General features: G+C 41.0%; 3 protein-coding genes across 5 annotated transcripts in view; 1 reads left to right on the forward strand and 2 right to left on the reverse strand.

Moving 5' to 3' along the window:
* The window catches only part of krt222 (keratin 222), a 21,559-nt gene extending 18,271 nt beyond the window's left edge, over positions 1–3,288 (forward strand). For both annotated transcript variants that reach the window (XM_086210570.1, XM_086210571.1), the window contains one exon: positions 397–3,288. In XM_086210570.1, the coding sequence (XP_086066696.1) occupies positions 397–610 (214 nt within the window). In that variant the 3' untranslated portion in view covers positions 611–3,288. The remainder of the gene's footprint in view (positions 1–396) is intronic.
* On the reverse strand, positions 3,096–12,139 carry LOC147256899 (tensin-4-like). Of its 2 annotated transcripts, none has more exons than XM_086210569.1 (13): positions 12,075–12,139; positions 11,020–11,280; positions 9,229–9,571; positions 8,626–8,903; positions 8,387–8,482; positions 8,120–8,251; positions 7,119–7,211; positions 6,635–6,712; positions 6,427–6,489; positions 5,444–5,615; positions 5,269–5,337; positions 4,031–4,060; positions 3,096–3,852 (listed from the first exon to the last, which is right to left on the reverse strand). In XM_086210569.1, exons 2-13 carry the CDS (start codon positions 11,267–11,269, stop codon positions 3,720–3,722), a joined length of 1,737 nt encoding a protein of 578 aa, XP_086066695.1. In that variant the 5' UTR covers positions 11,270–11,280; positions 12,075–12,139; the 3' UTR covers positions 3,096–3,719. The 2 variants fall into 2 exon arrangements, with proteins under 2 accessions (XP_086066695.1, XP_086066694.1); XM_086210568.1 differs by having other exon boundaries at positions 11,020–11,283.
* A 789-nt stretch (positions 12,140–12,928) lies between these two features.
* Positions 12,929–18,565, reverse strand: ccr7 (chemokine (C-C motif) receptor 7). Its single transcript, XM_086210041.1, has 3 exons — positions 18,518–18,565; positions 16,542–16,591; positions 12,929–16,332 (listed from the first exon to the last, which is right to left on the reverse strand). Exons 1-3 carry the CDS (start codon positions 18,531–18,533, stop codon positions 15,265–15,267), a joined length of 1,134 nt encoding a protein of 377 aa, XP_086066167.1. The 5' UTR covers positions 18,534–18,565; the 3' UTR covers positions 12,929–15,264.
* Positions 18,566–19,908: the final 1,343 nt, after the last annotated feature.

Raw genomic sequence — 19,908 nt, forward strand, 5'->3', positions numbered from 1 at the left:
CAGATTCTAAAAAGGTACAAAGAGGCTGCAATTTGTAATTAAATAGAAAAAAGAAAGTAAAATTACATTAAAAACTTTAACAAAGAGATTTGTCTTGAGATTGTTTTAACTATATATCAACCTTCTCTGCTGAATTTTTGTGCATATTTAGCAAATATCTCCTGTACTGCATTGAAAGGCTTAACTAAGGGCTATAGCGCCAGCTAGTGTCACTGAACTGATACATCCCCATTCCAACTGGCTGTTTCCACATGGAAAGGATGAATGTGTGCTTGTGTCACATTTTTGGCTTCACGTTTGGGATTACGTGACAGGCAATAAGCTGACAGACGGACCACTGCTGTAGTGACTCCCTGTGTTTCCCGTGATTGACTTATGGCGTCTCTCTCCTACCAGGACAGAGAAGATTGACAAGGTGATTAAGCAGTGGGAGGGCTCCTTTTTCCGGGGGAACCCCAAACTCCGGAAGAAGTCTGTGTCACTGCGGTTTGACTTGCACATGGCCGCAGCTGACGAGGGGTGTGCCCAGACTAAACAAGACAGCCTCCCTGACGTGGAGGTACGTCTCATCATGAAGAGATCTCGCAGCATCCCGATGATCACACCCTAACTGTGTCAAAGGTTGGACACAGTCAAGACTGGTCTGCAGTAGCACCGGGATATTACCACCATTTATGCTAAATATGAGTTTCAATTCACTGAAAACTGTTCCACTACAATGACTGAAACTGTGTTTCCTCCAATCAATCAGTCATCATTTCATTACTTCATTACCCATCAGGCTTTTGTGCTGATCCAGTGGAGCCATTTTTAGAGTTCAAGAACCAAAATACTATACATTCACTAGGATAGCAGTTTAATGAATGAAACTTCTATCACCATCATCATCTGAGATGAAGAAAACGTGCTTCAAGGTGAGGGATCATGCATCACTCAGAGCTGCTGTGAACTATCTAACGGTGGATTATTTTGTATATTTTCTTTAAGGGACTGTAGAAAAATCAGCAGGGGCAGAAAGGCTTGAGAGTGTGATTCGCAGGGATGCGAGCAGCAGTATGTCGTTCTACTTAGCAGCAGCGCCCTCTGCTGACAGGAGTGGCAAAATACAGGTTGTTGCTTCAATCAGGTCTGTTACTATGAGAGTATCGCAAAATTATAAAATGGTTAGAGGAGAAGAAACTGAACAACATAAATGTGTTTTAACACAATTCTACTGTTCTTCAGGCAATCTTGGCTTACCACAAGTGTGAAGGTGAAAATGCACTTGCTAACCGCTAGTATTATACTGAAAGAGTGATTAGCAGTAAGTAAGGTTCACATCTTAGCCTCCATCTGCTGGATTCAGTCCTAATCAGGTGCTGTGGCTCAGAGTTTTCTATTTTTTTTGAATGGGTATTATGCTTTTAGCTGTGGCAGTTGGGGCCAGAGCCCAGAGAAGTAGGACCAGAGTCAACATTCAGAGAAACCCTACCTGATGTCCAGTCTAACAAGCTGGAGATCAGAAGAGAGAGTGATCATCTGGCTTGAAGTCAGTACTGCAAAACAGCAACAGGCAGGGACAGGGTCCTTGTTTGGAGCCCCCTCCCTCTCAGCTGTTGTTTAATTGAATTTGGTGAACTGCTTTTAGATTCATATTACCACCTTGTGGATAGAGGGTGGGGGAGGGGTTTACAGTTCACAACATACATCACACAAATGGGCGAGGTGGTGACACGCCTACACTGCCACACAACGTCACAGCGCCTAATTTGGTCTGAAAGCAGCCATAGTCCTCTTCAGCTTAGTCTCTAATACCTGACAGCAGCACTTCAAGCTTGTGGGAGTTTTGTTGGGCTGTCGGCTCAAATGACATCTTGCAGGACAGGCAGTCAGAGGAGGAATGAAGAGGCTCCGGTCTACTTATAACAAGTCAGTATAACATCCAAATGATGTTAGCAACTGCTAGTTTAAGCTAAAAAAAATGTAAAAGTTGCATAATTTGCTTTAACTTTAGTAGGTGTGTCACTTGTCACTCTCCTACAGCAGCTACCACCTTCACTTTAACAATAGTGTCTTAACAATAAAGTAAACTGTTTAAAAAAGAAAATGTCAATGCACCGTATAAAACAGCAGTCAGTAATGATGGCAAGTGCTCGTTCCATCCCTGTCGTGTAATTGGTCACTGTATTAGACTGATTATTCCATGTAGGTAGTAACATTTGGATTGGAGAAGTTGATCATTTATACCCATTCAGTGGTGTTACTTTACTTTGAGATATTGAGATTAATAACAAATGGTAAAGGCCTTGATTTTATAAAAAGCAAGTCGAAATATGGAGGTTAGAAATGATGTTCACGGCCCCTCCCCAGTGCAAAAACTTTCATACGGTCCCTAAATGCTTGCACCGCTGACACTCAACACTTACATCAGCACTGAGAGATGTTCCTAAAGTGTGCACTTTGAGGGTTTTTTTTGTCCCAGCTGTTTGTGGAGAAGAATAACAGTCAAACCTGAGCATGTATTTCACAATGCATCGCCCCAAACAACTGCTCACTGTGACTTTAATTGCAGTGAAGCTCCTAACACTCCCCATGTGTCTCAGAGAATTTAAATTCCATGTCTTAACCAGAAGGGGGCAGTATTTGTAAATAGTTAACTGCAGTGGGCTTTAGCTTCAATGCTCATCTGGGGTTGTGTAACATGCTAGCTGTTGCACCTTAAAGAATTTTTAACGCTTTGTTTTGAGTTGGCACCAAAGATATTAAAAAAAAAAAAAGAGCTGAACCATTGTGCTTTGCATTTCGGTGCCTCAGAATGAAAATATTTAATGATATTATCTATGCAGTTGTGTGCTTGACTTTGCTTTGTTTCATGATGGACACACTCTTTGTTTGGGGAGTTGTGTAACTTCAGAATGGAGTATTTTGCTCTTATCTAATGATTTATCATTTCAAATAAAAAAAATAAGCATTAAGTTTTGTGTTCTGTCAAACCTACGTTTGATTTACTGGAAGACACAAAACACTGCACCTCATTGTCTTCCTCTCTCTTTTCCTCTCTGTCTCTCTCTCTATAGTTAACAGTCATGAACTCGCACGCACACAAATTTAACATGTTTATTCTTCATCATAACAATTTGGGGGAAAAAAATGGTACATGAATATACAGAGATGATGTTGTTTACAGTGCAATATAATAAATACATTCTGACAAATAGGGTACCTGTATAGTTTCTGCTTTGAAATGAAAGGATATATTTCAGTTTGTTCCAGAAACTTCAAATCTCTCCTCACAATTTTATGACCTCGCATCAACTCGCACAGTCCACACAATGCCCATCAGGATCTCTCTACATTGACAAAAATCCCACGAATCCACAGCAGTAAATTGTCTCAGCCGTGTGGATAAGGTGCCACCGTTATATACAACAAAGTTTTACATTATTATCTGGACGGCTTCAAAGAATGACAATATTGTTGAGGTTGCATTTTTACAAGCAATTGACGACCTCCAGACTTTTACGCTCAAATATTACTGCATTCTGGTGTGTTGTCTTCTTGCTTGAAAACTTTTTAAGTGCTTTGTATCTTCATAAATGCTACAGTTATAATCTAGTCAGATTTCAGAGTCAGACAGGGACTGTACCATTTGTGATATTTACCGTTAAAGTTGGCTACCTGAGAAATGTAATTTATATGTGACAGAAAGTATATTTGATGTTATCTCGGTCCTGGTACATCTATAGTTTGGCCACAGCAGCCTGGATAACCTGGACAACTTTGCCGCAGGGCTGCAGGGGGTCATATTCTGCAAAGATGTGGCACACATTCTCCATACCAGCCTCCCCACCTTTTGCCACAAAGCCAAACATCCTGAAAGAAAAAAAATAAGAAACAGATTAGAAAGTGTCAAATCAAATGGACTAAAAAAGATATGAGATGCAGTTGAGCCTCAAAGCAACGGGACACCACATAAATACAAAGTATCAAAGTGTCTGGATCATGACTCCAGAGCCTTCTCATCAGTCACAGACAAACAGAAACAGCTTACCTTGCTCTAAAACTTGAACCCCTTACCCACCTGTAAGAGAGAAAAAAAAAAAAAACAGTTTGTGATTTAAAACCATTTGTTTCACCCCCAACAGGTCAAATCATCATTGAACGGCACGAATCAGTATTTACTTAATGTTTATAGTAATATTATACTCAGATAGTGGACAAAACTGGATAAAGATGCAGTAATAAACATCTGCTGCAGTGCTTTGATATTCAAGGTTAAAGTGACAGTAATATTTTTATAGCAGTTAATCAAAAGATGTGGAATGCCATGAAGTATCAACATCCCTACAGCTCGCCTCAACATTTAAGAGCTTTAAGCTGGTATTATCTGCGAAGGCGACGATGCAAGGTTTGCTGGGGGGGGGGCTTGTGTGAAGAGACTTGTCGCTATCCAAATCTTTATTATTCCTATGTCAAAAAAAAAACCCTCTTGGATGTATGATACTTACATTATGATTATGACTATTTGATATAGAGTGTGCCTGAATAATCTGCTGTCCGAGTACCAGACACCAGAGTGGAGTAGAATTTGAGATTTCCCCTGTCAGTGGTGGACACGGCTGTTTTGCTGTGTTCAGAATGTTCATGGCAAACTGGATCACTGAAGTGGACCTGAGTAGTGTGATTGGATTGGGCTAGCAGAGAACACCCGCAACGGTTACAGAGGATGGCATCGCCGTCCATGACCAGCCTGCTAACAATTCTGAATCATACAAGAAGTTTGAAATCCTACCAGACATTACAAGTCAGGCAGTCGACACAGAGCCAAGTGGAATACCAGCAGGGTAATTCCATATTTAATGAGGGACTGTGTTATATGAACATTATATTAGCTGAGCGAGCTAAGCGATACAGCATCACCATAGCAACCTACCATCATGCACGTTTCCACTGGGGCGACCACGTTTGCAAATGTGAGACAGTAAGTATTTAAGAGACTGTCAGAAATAAAACTGCCATGGTGTAATGAGTGACGTAGCTGCCACACGTGGAGCTGTTAGTCAGACAATAAATGAGGCGACTCCTTAGGACTCAGGCCAACTTCTTGTGTGTTATTTGCCCTCTGCTTAAAGTGAGGGCGTTAGCCCAGAAGCAAACAGCACATCTCACCCAGGCTCATTCTGGTGGACTGAGCTCGGACCAGCTATTGTTTCATCTAACATTAACTTTACTCATAATTTGTTGCTGTTGTGAATGAAACGGTAACCACAGTGAAATTAATCCACTCACACTCGAGCCTCAGGATCTTCACCGCCAAAACTAAGCAGGTGAGCTGGGTAATGGCGTCTGAAGAAGAGCCTGCAATGAAAAAATCAAGTCTGTTAAAATTCAAGTTTTCAAGGTTTCACACCAACACATAAATCAACAATCTCAGCAGCAGTTCAACAGGATGTGTCTTGCTTACTTCCTTTTGACATCTGTCAGTGTGACACCCTTCAGAGACACTTTCAGGTTGACTATGGTTGGTGTGAAGGAGCCCGGCGTCTTCTCAAACGTGGAGGTCACTGCCCTCTGCACTGCACAAGGTCCTGTCAGCATCTCAGTGGGGACAGCATTCAGGTAGATGAAATTGGAGGCTGTAGAATAAATGCAGCATTAAATGGTGTAACTTGAAAAATTAAAAAAAAAAAAAAAATTATATAGACAGTTAAATGAGCATCATTTTTTTAACGTACAATTTCAGTGATTAGAACTTCCTTCCAAAAAAATCAGGAAAAACTTTCAGTCATAATAATTTGTGTTGTAGACCAATCTCAAAGTAAGTACCTGTACATTTAAGATTTTTTTTATTGGCAAAAATAAGCTGTGGTGCAAACAATAGTTTACCAGATGTTCATGTTTTGTTCAGCAGGTAAATCTTCACAAATGACCACTTCTATGATTTTTGAGTGTTGTTCTGGGAGACTTTTACTGCCTCTTTTCATAACATGTCAAAATTGCTTCTATAAACCAGTTCAGGTAATGCCTGGATTTAAAAAAAAACAAAAAAAAAAACAGAAAGTCTAACAACAGTGCTGGCGTATTTAATGGAACACAGCCTTCACAAATTAATCAACTGATTACACGTGTGTTTTCTTGATAAATATACATTTAAACCACTGAGGTTTTACTCTTTACTGTTGGCCCAGGTAATAAATCCCAGCTGGGCTGACATTTCCCAAATAAACTTTTTTTTTAACACTTAATGTAGCCATACAGTAAAGTCTTTGTAACCCTGGATGGTGGCCAGTTGTCAGAAGTACACAATCGATGAAGAAGCAAGGACTGCCATCAGGTGTTGCCTGTGGCCTGTAAGACTAAATTTAGGGGGGGAAAAAAGCCTCAGAAGAACCAATTTGTGAGTAAGTACATTTCATGGGTAAGAGCCGATGTCATTAACGTCTTTACCTGTTCCACTGGTGTCCGGTGATGCTGGTTTGTCACTTGTCCTTTCTTCTTTTGTAGTGAGTTCTGTGTGAGCAAATATAAAATACTTAAGGTTTTAATTCTCTCTCTCTCTCTCTCTCTCTCTCTCACACACACACACAAACACACACACACACACACACACACACACATATTGATATACATGTTAGAAAATGTATTGAAGGCCTACCTTGGCAATGGAGCAGTAATCTGCAGGGTAAAGCATAAGCAGAAATGGAGTGCTGGTAGACCAGAGCAGAAAGACTTCCTGCAAAAGAACAACATCCACAGCAAATTCATTGTCTTATTGTGGCACAGCAAGCCAGACATAAAACAATGACATCTCTCACTCTTATCCGTCTTGTTTGATGTCACAACTTGCTTTTGTTTGCTCGTTTAAATTTCAATTCTTCTTTTCAGTATTAAAGGAAACTTGTTTTGACATATTTCATGAGTGAAGCAGTTTTATTCCTCTATGATGACAACTTGGAGAGCCAATAAAAGCCTGATCATGTCTGCAGGTATGAGGCAACACCCAATGAACTCATAGCTCCAAATAAAGAAGAAAAGACCCGTCTACATCCCGGGAGGCCAGACGTGATTGACTCAGTTGTACTGACTCACTTGAAATAGAGAAAAATGATATTAGGTGGGCGCTGTTGATACCTACTTACCAAAGTAGGGTTCCTGAGAGGAGCCTTTAATGCGAACACCCTTAGCTGATGATTCGATGAGGAAGTGCCGGACAAGCTGAGAACTGCTTTCTCCTGTTTGATTAGAGGATGTCAATACTTTTTCCTTAGTAAAAAGTTGATGTAGCTTTATACACATTTATTCTTCAACTGATGTAGTGACTGTGTCCTGAAAAGCCATGGCTGCAATGAATTTTTATATTTCCTTGTTTTCTCATAATGATGTTAAATTTGTCTTGTTATCAGGAGAAAAAGTCCTTCTTTTCTCCAGAGGTAAATTAACCTACAACCTATGCTTTTTTCTACAAGATAATAGCATTAAAAAAAAAAAGTTGTCACAAGCACGGTGGTTCTCAGCCTCCATACAATCATCTTGAGATAACTAAGCATGTTCTTTCATGATAAGGGTTTAGTAGTAAGGGAGGGTAAAGTTATCTCATACTGAGAAAGCAAGATATGCTAATATACTGAAAGGTTGTTCTCAGTTTCTGGTTGTTCAAATCAAAGAACTTGTGTTTTCTTTGTGAGTAATATTACCATTTGATTCTGTGTAATTCTTCTATTCGTCAGTCTTTAATTTGACTTGAAATGCAGATCTCCTGTTATTGTCCTTCGCAAATCTTTTGGAAAACTGAGTTGGATTGGATTTGTGTTACAATGAAAAAAATGAACAAGCAAGTCAGAGAGATCACATGCAGTGGTACTCTGAGTTCTTCCAAAAAGCAACGCCCTCTATGAATGAATATTTCTCTTCATCTTTCTCGACAATGTCGGCCACAGCAAACAAACAATCAAAATAAAAATTAAATAAATATCATTCATTGTTGCCTGGACATGGACATGTCCTTGTAGGTGGAAAACTCGCATGCAACAGTGTCGTTATGACATTTTGGGGTTGTCTTTCCGGTGTCAGATTTAAACACTGCTGCTTAAGCTTTACGATAGCATCCGATATGAAATGAGAGATAAAGTGTGGCGCTGACCTGGGTAGGCAGATGCAGAAGCGTTTGTGGATGTTTGGTCGATCTTCATGGCCAGACCGAAACAGCCTCTGTAGGAGGTGCTGTCTCTCACCACGAAGGTCCCCACTTCCTTGTCCTTCACGAGGGCTTCAGCTGAAATGAACAAGACATCACACAATGAATCAGTGGGGTTGTGACTGTATCAAGTCTTGGGCTGTAGAACATCCCAAAACACTGGATGAAAAGTTCTCAGAGACCTCTTGTATATTCAGAATGAATTTTTCTCACCCTCTGCTCTGCTGATATGTGGACGGAACCAAAATTTGGAAGTGTCCATCACAAATTTCATTGAGGGCTGACTGCCATTAAAGCGGGCTTGGTAACCTAAACAACCATGGATAAATTACGATGGGAGGAGTCATGATTTAAAAAAAAAATCCATATCCTTATATGGATATGTTGGATGTAGATATAGATAAAGATATAGATGCAAGAGCTTTAAGTAAATACACAACAGTGAGACTCACATTGAGGTTTCTGTGGGAGGTAAGGTTCTGGGTTTGGAGACAGGTTGCACTGCCGGTCCAGCTGTGGCGCACCGTTGACCAGCAGCACAGGAATATCAACCAGAGACCCAGCAGGACTCTGGGCTCTGTTGCTGAGAAGCTCCAGTGATGGTCCTCGCTTGTCTGGGCTGTGCTGGAGGTCAAAGGGCCTCATTCTGGGTCCATCACTGAGGGATCCAGGTGCGTTTGTCAGCATGGACTCTGGAGAGTCAGCATCTTCACTGGCCAAGGACAGGTTGCTGTGTAGGGAGGACGAGGATCAGGTCAACACTCTAAATTGATTCTTTAACTCCAGAGAGAGTGAGGTTGTAATTAGTGACGCTTGAAGGATGGATGGGGAAGGCTGCTTCAATTTGATGTATGATGTATGGGACTGTAAGTCCTGCCTTAAAACCTTCATTCTGTTCAATTAATCACAACCAAGTATTTCAAAGAACTGCTACAGGTTGGTTTTACACACACACACACACACACACACACACACACACACACACACACACACACACACACACACACATACACGTATATATATGGTTTTACTGCATGTACTTATTTAAGTTGTACCTGCCGAGGATGTAGCTGGTATCTGAGCATGTCGATGTGGAGAGCAGTGAGATGGCACTGTGTCTATTTGAGGGTGATAGACGCAGGGATCCTTGGGAGCAGGAGATGTCCTGCCTCGGACAAGGATTCCGTCTGGGTGCACTCCCACATGGCAGCGGAGGAAGGGACGATGGGGACCCGGAGAAGACCAGCGCGCCATGGGGACTGAAGCTCGGTGTGGGGATGGGGATGCTGGGGGACAGAGCTGGGATCACAGTGCACGGGGAGCAGGGAGAACACCCTCTGGGGATCAGCATGCAGTCTGAGACATCATCATCATCTTGGTCATCATCTTCTGAATCATCTGAGAATGCAGAGGGAAGCTGTTATACTCAAAAGAATCATGAAGGAAACTCAGTGGAAAAACCCAGCATGCTCCACTTTGGTTTTCTGTTTGTAAAATGGGCTCGGCCTCCCAGTGTAAACACACAGCTGCTACAAGCCATGTTTCTCATGCAGGTACCTGCCTTGGAATTGGAATTTTTGTTGCAATGGCATCCAATCGGCTGTAGGAGCCTCAACATGTTCACTGTCTCACCTCCAGTGAGGGAGTTCACGTCCTCAGGAAAAGTCAGCAGCCTGTGGTCTGAGCTCGAGCCAGACGCATGTTTTCTGCAACCAACGTTACATAAGGGTACATTTGCCAGTAATTGTTAGATGGAAAAGTGGTGGGTCTCACATAGAAAAGAGTTCCTCCAACCCACCAATAGCAAATGAATGTTGGTTGTCTTGTCAGACTTACAGGTAAATTTACTATGATATACTTTTGCATTGAATTCCCAAATAGTATTATCAGAATGAATTTTTAAAAAAGCATTATATGTTGTTTATGAGGAAAAAACATCAATATATATTCCGTATCATGTTTGAACATGTCCTGCTTTTGAAGGCAAATACCTTTCGATGTACACTGTCAATAATATAGAATCCTTTATCAAACTGATATCTGACAGTAACGAGCTCACTTCTTCAAACTTTCAGTCACCACAGGCCAACAGTTTTGTGTGTTTTAGGAAACTATCAATGTACTGTCTTCCAAATCATTATTTGTCTTTTGGAGAGCTTCAACATTTCACAAATGCACTAAGCAACTTATGCAATGCTTGGACTTGCAAAAATATAATTTTCATTCTTGATATGGTCATAGAGAGACGACAAAATATGCTGTGGCCACGAGGTATGATCCCACAATTAGATTAATTCGTCACCAATGGTGACATGAGGTATAAATTGTCCTCACAAACTGATCAAAGCACGGAAACAAATTCTATCTCATGGCCACAAGTGAATAAGTGTGGGAACAAGTCATCTTAGTCGATCTTCTGGATATAAAATAGTCCTCTGTCATTCGCCGTGATGGGGCTCCACACCAGATATCTCAAGGAAGAATGTCCTGCGGGAGTTTCTTTTGTTCTGACTCTCTAATCGGAGCAGCACTCAGTGAAGACATGGCTGAGCCACTGTGAGCTTCTTGGTTTTAGTAGCATGAGCTGTGCAGCTGAGACGTGCAGCTGAGATGTGCAGGGTGTGGTTTGGAGTCTGGGCAGCATTCCCAGAGCAACACGAGTGGTGCATTTACCCTGTGATTTAAAAAAGAAAGAACATCTACGCCTAAAAAAATGGTGGGTAAATTTCCAGAGCCTCAGGCTCTGTGAACATGAGTGTTATTATCTCCAAAGCAAATGGAGTATGAGCACTGACTCCTCTACTGCTATGCTTTCATGTAGTTGTGTATTTTCTGCTGTACTTTACCTGCAGGAGGGCTGATACATGAGGGACTGTTGTCAGTCTGAATAGGTTCAAATGTTGGATCCAGTTCCAGGATGAGCTGGTTCAGATTATCCAAGGAAATGTCAAGACTAGGGTCACCACGTTTACCCCTGGGTTCAGTCCGACTGGGATGCTGAGTGAGTGTCTCCTGGGCCGGGTCCAGGCAGATTGTTTGACCCACTCTCAGAACATGACTGGGTATCACGTGGGACATGCCTTCAGCTGTAGGCATCAGCTCACAATCTTCTGGGAGAAGCAAAGACAAAAAGACAATGGGGAGAGATCAGTTACATTGTTGTTACTGGAATCATAGCCTCACTTTGTCCTCCTTACAAAACACACCCGCTTTTCCCAGACACTGATAGTTACAGAAACATGTGAGAACTGTACGTAGCTCGTTATTTCTGCCACAGCATTCCTTAGTATTCTGTGACGTTTACTATGAACTAATTCTGGACAGGCGTGGGTTTTCACTGAAATAATTTGCTCTCCTGTTGTCAGATCACACAAAAGAAGTGGCAGCATGTCACCAGCAACGTGGCCTGCACCTGAAGAGATTTACCCTCCTAGAGCCACTATGAGTCAGCGGCTCACTCCTGTGCTGATATAAGCATGAATAAGAGAGGTGTGTGGCATGTCTGATGATCAGCTCATAGACCCCCCCCACCCGTCTGAGGCCAAGGTGTGGTGCTCAGTGAGTCACCCAGGTGAGTAGTGGTTGCTGGGACTACGCAAGTGTTTCACTACAACAGCCAAAACTTTGAGGGTGACCAGTGTATCTAGGGATGTGTCCCACAAATATTAGACAAATAAATTCACAAGATTTATATTGTCACCTTTTTGTTTTTTGAATAATCAGACGGAGTACGACTGACATATGAGCTAAAACTAGAAAGGTAGTAAGCAATGAGTGCAATCAACAAAATCGTGAGGCATTACTGATGTCAGAGGTTGCTTCTATTAACAGGTCAGTCGTGCACACTGAAGCAGAGTCTAAATATCGTTTCATTTTATTTCAAATCTTAACCTTGTCTTACCTTCTTGTCTTCTGGCGAGGCGTCTGAGCAGGACTCTGGTAGTGCTGCTGTGCTCTCAGGCTGTGTGAGGCTTTGATTTGACGTTGCATGTGTTGCCTGATATAAGATCCCAACCCATTTTCTTGAGAACTTGTCAGCAGCAAGGAAGGCCAATCCCTGCAAGGCCAACTGATGATGTCACAGCAGTTTAAAGGTTGTGGTTGCAGGGGTGTTGATTTTTAATGTGAAATGTAGGCCTCTTCAAAAAAATAAGAGATGAGTGAAACTGCATGTATTTTTCCGCAACATGGATAGAAGGTATTTCCAATGAATATTGAATAAGACTGGAGTAAATGAAACAAATACAGAGTAATCTATTTTCATATTATTATCACTATTATGTAATGTTCTAGGTTTTTTTTGATAGCACTGCACATTGCAGCTTATTTAATAACATGGTAATGTTTTGGTAATAATTCATAATTTGGGGAGGGAAACACCAGAGGGTGGATGAAACAAAAGGTTGTAGAATAGAAATCAATCAATCAGTAAGTACAAATACTACAAAATACATTACAAATACATGGCTAAAGTGTATAAATTTTATCACTTCCCTGCTTAGTCCACTCAGAAACGCTGGGGGCTTTGGAACCAAAACTCTGATTCAACAGATGGAGGAACATAACAGTTTTCTGGTCTGTTCAGTCGAGCCTGTGGGACAAAGGCTGATGTGAGAGGGGTCTGTAAGGGAAATTCTCCTTGTAGACCGTTGAGAGTTGCTAATTCTCTGAAGAATCACAAACTCGGTGTGATGAATCAAGTCTCTTTAATGCATGCAGCATGGAGAGAAGACTGCTGAGTGTTCTCTCCCGATCTGTACAATGACCCAACCTTTTATACCATTAACAACAAAGGACAGATGATTTCCACATCAACGCAATGACTACAGGATATAGGAAATAACACCTGTTAAATATTTGCTTCTCCACTCCCCCCTTCATCCTGGTCTATTGCCCTTTTGTGCCTTGAGGTCAGGATGGCCACAGGAACTTGTAAAATACTTCCTGAGGCTCCTACCTCTATTACTTTACCTCTGACCTCTCTATTAAGTCAATTCCTACAGGTCGAATGTTATTTTACCTGCCACAGACAACATTCTTTAAGTGTAACTTGAAAACTTGATTGAAGCATGTAATATGCAGCAGTCTGCCCAGACAGGCTTTAAAGCGATACTTCACCAGTGAAGTGTATTTGCCTTAAAACACTCACAAAGAGGTGTTTTGAGCTACAAAAAAACCCCAAAACAAAACACATTCATCATTCACCATATCACTTCAGAGCAAGCCATGTATAGTTAGCGTGATGCTTTTACTATACTATTATGATACAAATGCTTCTCTATTTGTTGACATTTGTGACTGTTGTGATATTTTGTATGAACCATTTGTCTTTCCTGTGTTTGTACAGTATCCAGCTGAGCAAAGGAGTCTGTATTCTTGCTGAGTCACAGGATCACAATTGTGACTTGCACAAGTTTTGTTACCCTCACATTGTGTTGAATGTGTTTACATGTTTTTAAAGGATATAAACTCTATAAAATGATCAATTCATAATTTCTATCTTGCAAGAATGATCAAATACATAAACGTATATTTGTAGTTGTTCTGTTTCATGTTCAATGAGCACTTCAAAAGATGAACAGCATTGTAGATACACAGTATTTTTTAATTATACAATGAAAATTTTGTAATACAAAAGTTAATAATACAAAAACTACTAATACTACAGCTGCCAATGCACTAAAACTGTCCATCTAGGCCTTGGATGATCTAACAGGAATAACCATGAACAAGGCAGAAACAATTTACAAAGATTAAAAAAAACACATCTTCATTTTCCAATATAAAATAAGCTCTGTTATGTACATGTCAAATATAATTTAATCTTTAAAGTTTTAATCCAGTCCAAAAGAAGCTTAAAACAACTGTGCTTAATTACTTTTTTAAAAATCAAGACAACAAAGCATGTTTTCTAGACATGATAAGTAAATTTATCTTGTTATGTCAAGAAACCCAAAGACATTAAATGAATTTTTGTTTTGTAATTATTCAGTAATCATTACAGGATAACCAGTTAATTATTTCATGAAGTTTCTAAATGTTATTTTTCTTGTGATGAGATGAATTAAACTCTTACCATAAAAAAGCTTAATTGACATGAAATACCGCAACATATAATTCCTTTCATAGTCACCAATGTTCAGTTGAATGCCTCAATAATGGTGGCTGACCCATCCATCCATCCATTTGCTTCCGCTTATTCCTGTTAAGGGTCACGGGGGGCCTGGAGCCTATCCCAGTGGCTACAAGCGAAAGGCGGGGTTCACCCGGACCATCGCAGGGCCAACACATATAGACAAACAACCATTCACACTCACATTCATACCTACGGTCAATTAAGAGTATCCAATTAACCTTGACCCCATTTGCATGTCTTTGGACTGTGGGAAGAAGCAGGAGTACCAGAGAGAACCCACACAGGCACAGGGAGAACATGGAGACTCAACACAGAAAGACCCCGTGCCCGAGCCGGGACTCGAACCTGGAACCTTCTTGCTGTGAGGCAACAGTGCTAACCACTGCACCACCGTGTTGCCCATGGTTGTTGACATTAAGTTAAAAAAGTTTTTCTTTATTATATATGTTTGTTTGTTTGTACTATTTTTGAGATTGTTTCATTTCTATTTATCTTATTTTATCTATATCTTTGGAAAGTTACTTCCTCCTTATTTATCTTTACTGTGAAATGGAGCACTGCAATCCAACAATTTCCCGCAAGGGATTAATAAAGAATTTCTGATTTCTGACATAAACAAATAAAGGCCAGCTCCTAATACAGGCTGGGAAAAACACATGGGAGAGAACAGTGGTGGTTAGTGGTAAACACTCGATGGCCATTTTACTGGTTTGTCTTAACGTACAGCCTCTACAGTAAATGGCAGTAATCACATTTTAAGTAACATTGCACTGAGAGACAACAACATTCTCACAGACAGCAAACATGGTGCCACCAACTAGATGTAATATGTAGAACCAGCCCTGCAAACATTGTCCCCATGATGCTCACAGTGGTCTGGGATACTGATAGACGATATGCAGCTGGAGGGGCAAACTTAGAGACTGCTGAAAAAGTAAATTCACTCTCTGAGACATTACGGTGAGAAAGTGGTGGTGGTGTCAGTGTCCGTGGCAGCAGAGCTCCTCCGCCTGCCGCAGGTGTACTTGAAGAACCTCTCCTGGCTCATGCAACCCAAGTCCTTCATCAGCTTCAGAAGGTCATGGCGGAACTTCACTCCAATAAAGGCATAGACAAAGGGGTTCAGGCAGGACCTGAGGAAGGCCACACACTGGGTGACGTCAGTGGCGTAGAGGAGATTGTTCTCATACCTGCAATCTCGCGTTCCTCCTCTTGCTATGACAACAGTGGTCCAAAATAGAACCACATTGTAGGGAACCTGGCATACCAGGAATACCACAACCACAGCAAGAATCACCTTGATGGCTTTGTTTCTCTCAAAGTTCCGTGCCTGGCAGAGGGTCTGGACAATGCTGCTGTAGCAGAAGCACATGACCAGGAGGGGAAGTGCAAAAGCTCCAATGATCTGGCTCGTCTGGATGCCTATGCAGAGGGGGTCTGAATTACTGGAGTAAGGGGTGCAGGTGTTGTTATTGATTGTGGTGTACGTCATCTCTGGTATGGAGAAGATGAGCGCCATCATCCAGACAACAGCTGACGACACCTTGCTGAGGAACACAGCTCGTGAGCGGTGACGGTGAGCAGAGACTGCCTTGGCGATGGCGAAATAGCGATCCACACTGATGAGAGAGAGGAGGAACATGCTGCTGTAGGAGGTGATCTTGTAAATGGCATGTATGGCCTTGCACACAACCAGGCCCAGCACCCACTCCACCATGGAGTTAGCAGCCCAAAAAGGGAGGGACAAAGCAAAGAACAGGTCAGCAAATGCAAGGTTGAGCAGGTAAACATCAGTCATGGTCTTGAGACGTTTGAAGTAGAGGAAGGTGAGGATAACAAGGAGGTTGCCTGCCAGCCCCATAATGCAGATTATGGAGAAAAAGGTGGACATGAACCACAGGCGGAACTGGCGGTTGGACTCTTTGACACACAGCTCAGGAATACCGCCGTAATCAAAAGTGAAGGAGCTGTAATAAATGTCATCCGTAGTGGTCATGTTCTCTCCTTGTTGGCACAAGCAGAACTGTAATCAAAGGCAGAGTAAATGATCAAATCCAGATTCAGCAGCCAACTGATGGTGTTTGATAGACTTTCGTAACCACTTCCTCAGAGGAAATGGGGCTGGTGTGGGGAAAGCTGTGGTTCTATCAACACATTTATCCTCAGTTTGCAAATGGCATTAAAATTTTTATGACACATCGATATCATTCATGTTTTTGTGTCTTGAATTACCTTAACAATTGTTAAGCATATCAGGATGGAAAGCAGAAAACTCTGGAAACCTGAAAAAGAAACCAACCTAGTTGTTAGAGACCCAAGCAGTCACAACAGAAGTACACAACTAAAGGCATTATGGACATGCAATTTATTGAGCTTAGCAAATTTTACATTATTTCCTAATCCGTTTGGTTGATAAATTTCTAAATAGTCAGGCCCCTCCTCCATTAAGGGATTCTGTGTAAATCTGACCTGTGTGTTTTTCTGTATCTCCTCTGGGTTTTTTACTTGATACTGTTTAATACTATTACTTCTTTGCTATTTCTTTCCCATTGCTATTGTTTTGACCAACCAATGGACTGGAAATGCAACATTTTGGTGGGCTGCATCAATTAGTGACATTGATGTTTAGATTTAACTTTACAAGAAATTAGGGGGGGGGAAATCCAGTGAAATGAAACGATCAGAAGAGGGCAAATTTAGCCGTGATTTTTAGAATAGCTAAAGTTAGTAGTTACATGTAAAATTGAATTATTATGTTTTGTGGATGTTCAGGCTGAAACTCCTGAGTTGGGACGGGAACTTTCAAGGTGCGGTTTGTGACCCTCCTGTGGGTGGAGAGTGGTGAAGGCTCTGCTGGTAGACCCCAAGGCCTCAATTATATTATAAAAGGTTCGATTTTAGCTCTGTAATCGGGATCGAAATAAGCATAGAGTTTTCATGTTTAATTATGTTTGAATATAGAGTTCATAAAACAATGCAATTTCAGTTAGATAAGTTATAACTCTAGATTTATCCAGCCTGTTGTTGTCTTTGGCAGGGAACTGTATTTCACATGAACATCATCAATGGGGGAAAAGTGTTGAATGGAGCAATAGATATCAGAGCAAATCTGTCAATGGAGAATCAATCGCAGCAGAAATCCAATGAATCTGTGAAAACAAAGGTCTTACTTGATGCCAGGCTACCTCAAGAGGCTAGCAGCTGAATCCCTTACATCAACATGTACTACATTTATGTAAGCTTTCAGATGATCTTGATGAGATTAAAGGTTTGGATGGGAGGCAGAGGATTTCCAGATTTCACTCTACTTTGAGCAGGTGATCACCTTTGTAAACCAGTATTGTAAACCCATACCCTCAGGGACTCAAGAATGCAGTTAAATAAGGGATTTAAGAAATAAAAGTAATGCTCAATATTGAAGTATTTGAATTTTACTCTAACATACGGCAGACCCTCCCTACTTGTTACCTGGGCTTCTCTCTCAAATTCCTAGAGGCTTTGCAGGAAATGTGTTTTTAAATTGAACTGAGATTATCAGATGTTATCAGCTGTTTTTGGTTATAGAGCTTCTTATTGATAGTAAACAGTTCCCTTTAAATTTGAGCCTACACCTGTTTTCACATTATTGGTGACGTTACCTCACTTGTCGTTGGGAGATAGAATGTTTCCTATACAGTACCATCAAAGGTGATGGGAACAAAATGACTTTGTTCTTTTTCTAAATACAAGCTGTCCATTGTCATGAGCATTCATTCAATACCTGTTGTGGTAATGTGGTCGAATGTGCTCTATTAGCCCTCAATGCAGACAGCACTATTCGTTAAATTACTATCAATGTGTTCCATAAAGGAAACCTTCAAAAGCTGCAAATGAGATGACTCCAAGATTACTTCAGACGGTAATTGTACTTTTCTGTACTTATATTTTAGCAGTGGCTGTTGACCAGATCTAGAAAACATTAATCACGTTGTGCAGTTCAACTTGATACACACAAACATCACCAACACACAAAATGTGTCTTTGCAGCAGACACACTCCAAATATTACAGTACTTTCAATACTTTTACATTTGGATGTTTGTGCTAAATGTACAAGATTGAATCTGTTAGACACATTGACTGTCATTAACTACTACTGGATTATATGCAAACATAATTTTGTATTTGTTTTTTTAAATTACGTATTAGTTCACCACAGCTGAAACTCACCCTTGATAAGAGTCATGTTGGTGGGAGGCGATGCTGCAGAGGTGTGATGTTGAGTGCTGTCTGCCTTTGACCGTAGTTTCCCTTTTGTGAGATGCAGAAAAAAAAACAAAAAAACCCTGCCCAGCTCATTCGTTCGTTCGCTGTCGGCCCTCAGAGGAGAATAATTTCTCGCTACAAGTGCGTGTGTGTGTGTCTGTATAAATCTCTAGTCAGTTTTTAATTATATACTGTATAATAATGAATACATGCATCTAAAAAAGGATAAAAAACTAAATTATTGGAATACAATAAAATGTATATACTGTACATATACAGGACATATTAACAATGTGCTTTAACATGAAGCTTTATATCAGTTATGTGTTGGAGATACATCATGCAGTTGTGTTGTGTTGAGCAGCAAAGAAAGCCCACTCATGTGATCAGCACAAGCTTTCAAACACACCTGGATCTCAGCGGTTGTGGTTACTCGTTTTTCACTGAGGCAGTGGTAACCACAAGGTACAAAAAGGTATTAAGTTGCAATGTGCGTTGATTGCTGAATCTGTAGCTGAAAATCTAATCTGTAAGAGGCTGAAAAGATCGGAGATAAAGCTTCAAAGTCCTGTCCGGTCTGAGGACCTGCCCTTTGGGAATCAGGTTGACTTTTGACGCATGCACAACTGAACACTTGGAAGATTCCAAGTTCAGAAGTAAAAACAGGAAATCAGAGCAATTCCCCTTCATCTTACCCACTTCCCTCCCTCACCTGTCATGTGCAGAAGACTAAATGCACGCAAGTACAATGTGTGCAACAACGAATGCAAGCATCTGCAGGTGCATTATAATTCTGTCTTGGTCATTTCCGTATCATGCAAATGTGTCACTGAACACAGTTTGCACCACACTATCAAAGGTATTTTCATGCCTGATAAATAAAACAGGTTTATACTGTAAATGAGCGTCACTTGACACTTCTGAATTCTCCAACATATCGATGTATACAGTAAATGTCAAACTTTGATGAGAAAAGGACTGAAAATGACAACAGCCTTGTGCTTGTCTAAAGTATATCATCCAATTCTTACTGTTTATCTTGTTGGGGCCATTCGCTCTCACAGCCACGCCTACGGTCAATATAGAGAATTCAATTAACTTGTCCCCTCTTGATGTCTTTGGACTGTGGGAGGAAGCTGGAGTACCAAAAAGAACCCACGCAGGAACAGGGAGAACATGGAGACTCCACACAGAAAGATCCCGTGCCCAAGCCGGGACTCTTAACCCAAAACCTTCTTGCTGTGAGGCGACAGTGCTGACCACTGCACCACCGTGCCGCCCCGAAAAACAATTAGTTGAAAAAAACAACAACAAATGTAGACATAAATATATATTTCAACTAAGAGAATTGTGTT

The sequence above is a fragment of the Aulostomus chinensis genome, chromosome 8 (assembly GCF_037954235.1).
Source record: "Aulostomus chinensis isolate RoL2024-O1b breed Wild chromosome 8, RoL_Achi_v1.0, whole genome shotgun sequence".
Lineage (NCBI taxonomy): Eukaryota > Metazoa > Chordata > Actinopteri > Syngnathiformes > Aulostomidae > Aulostomus > Aulostomus chinensis.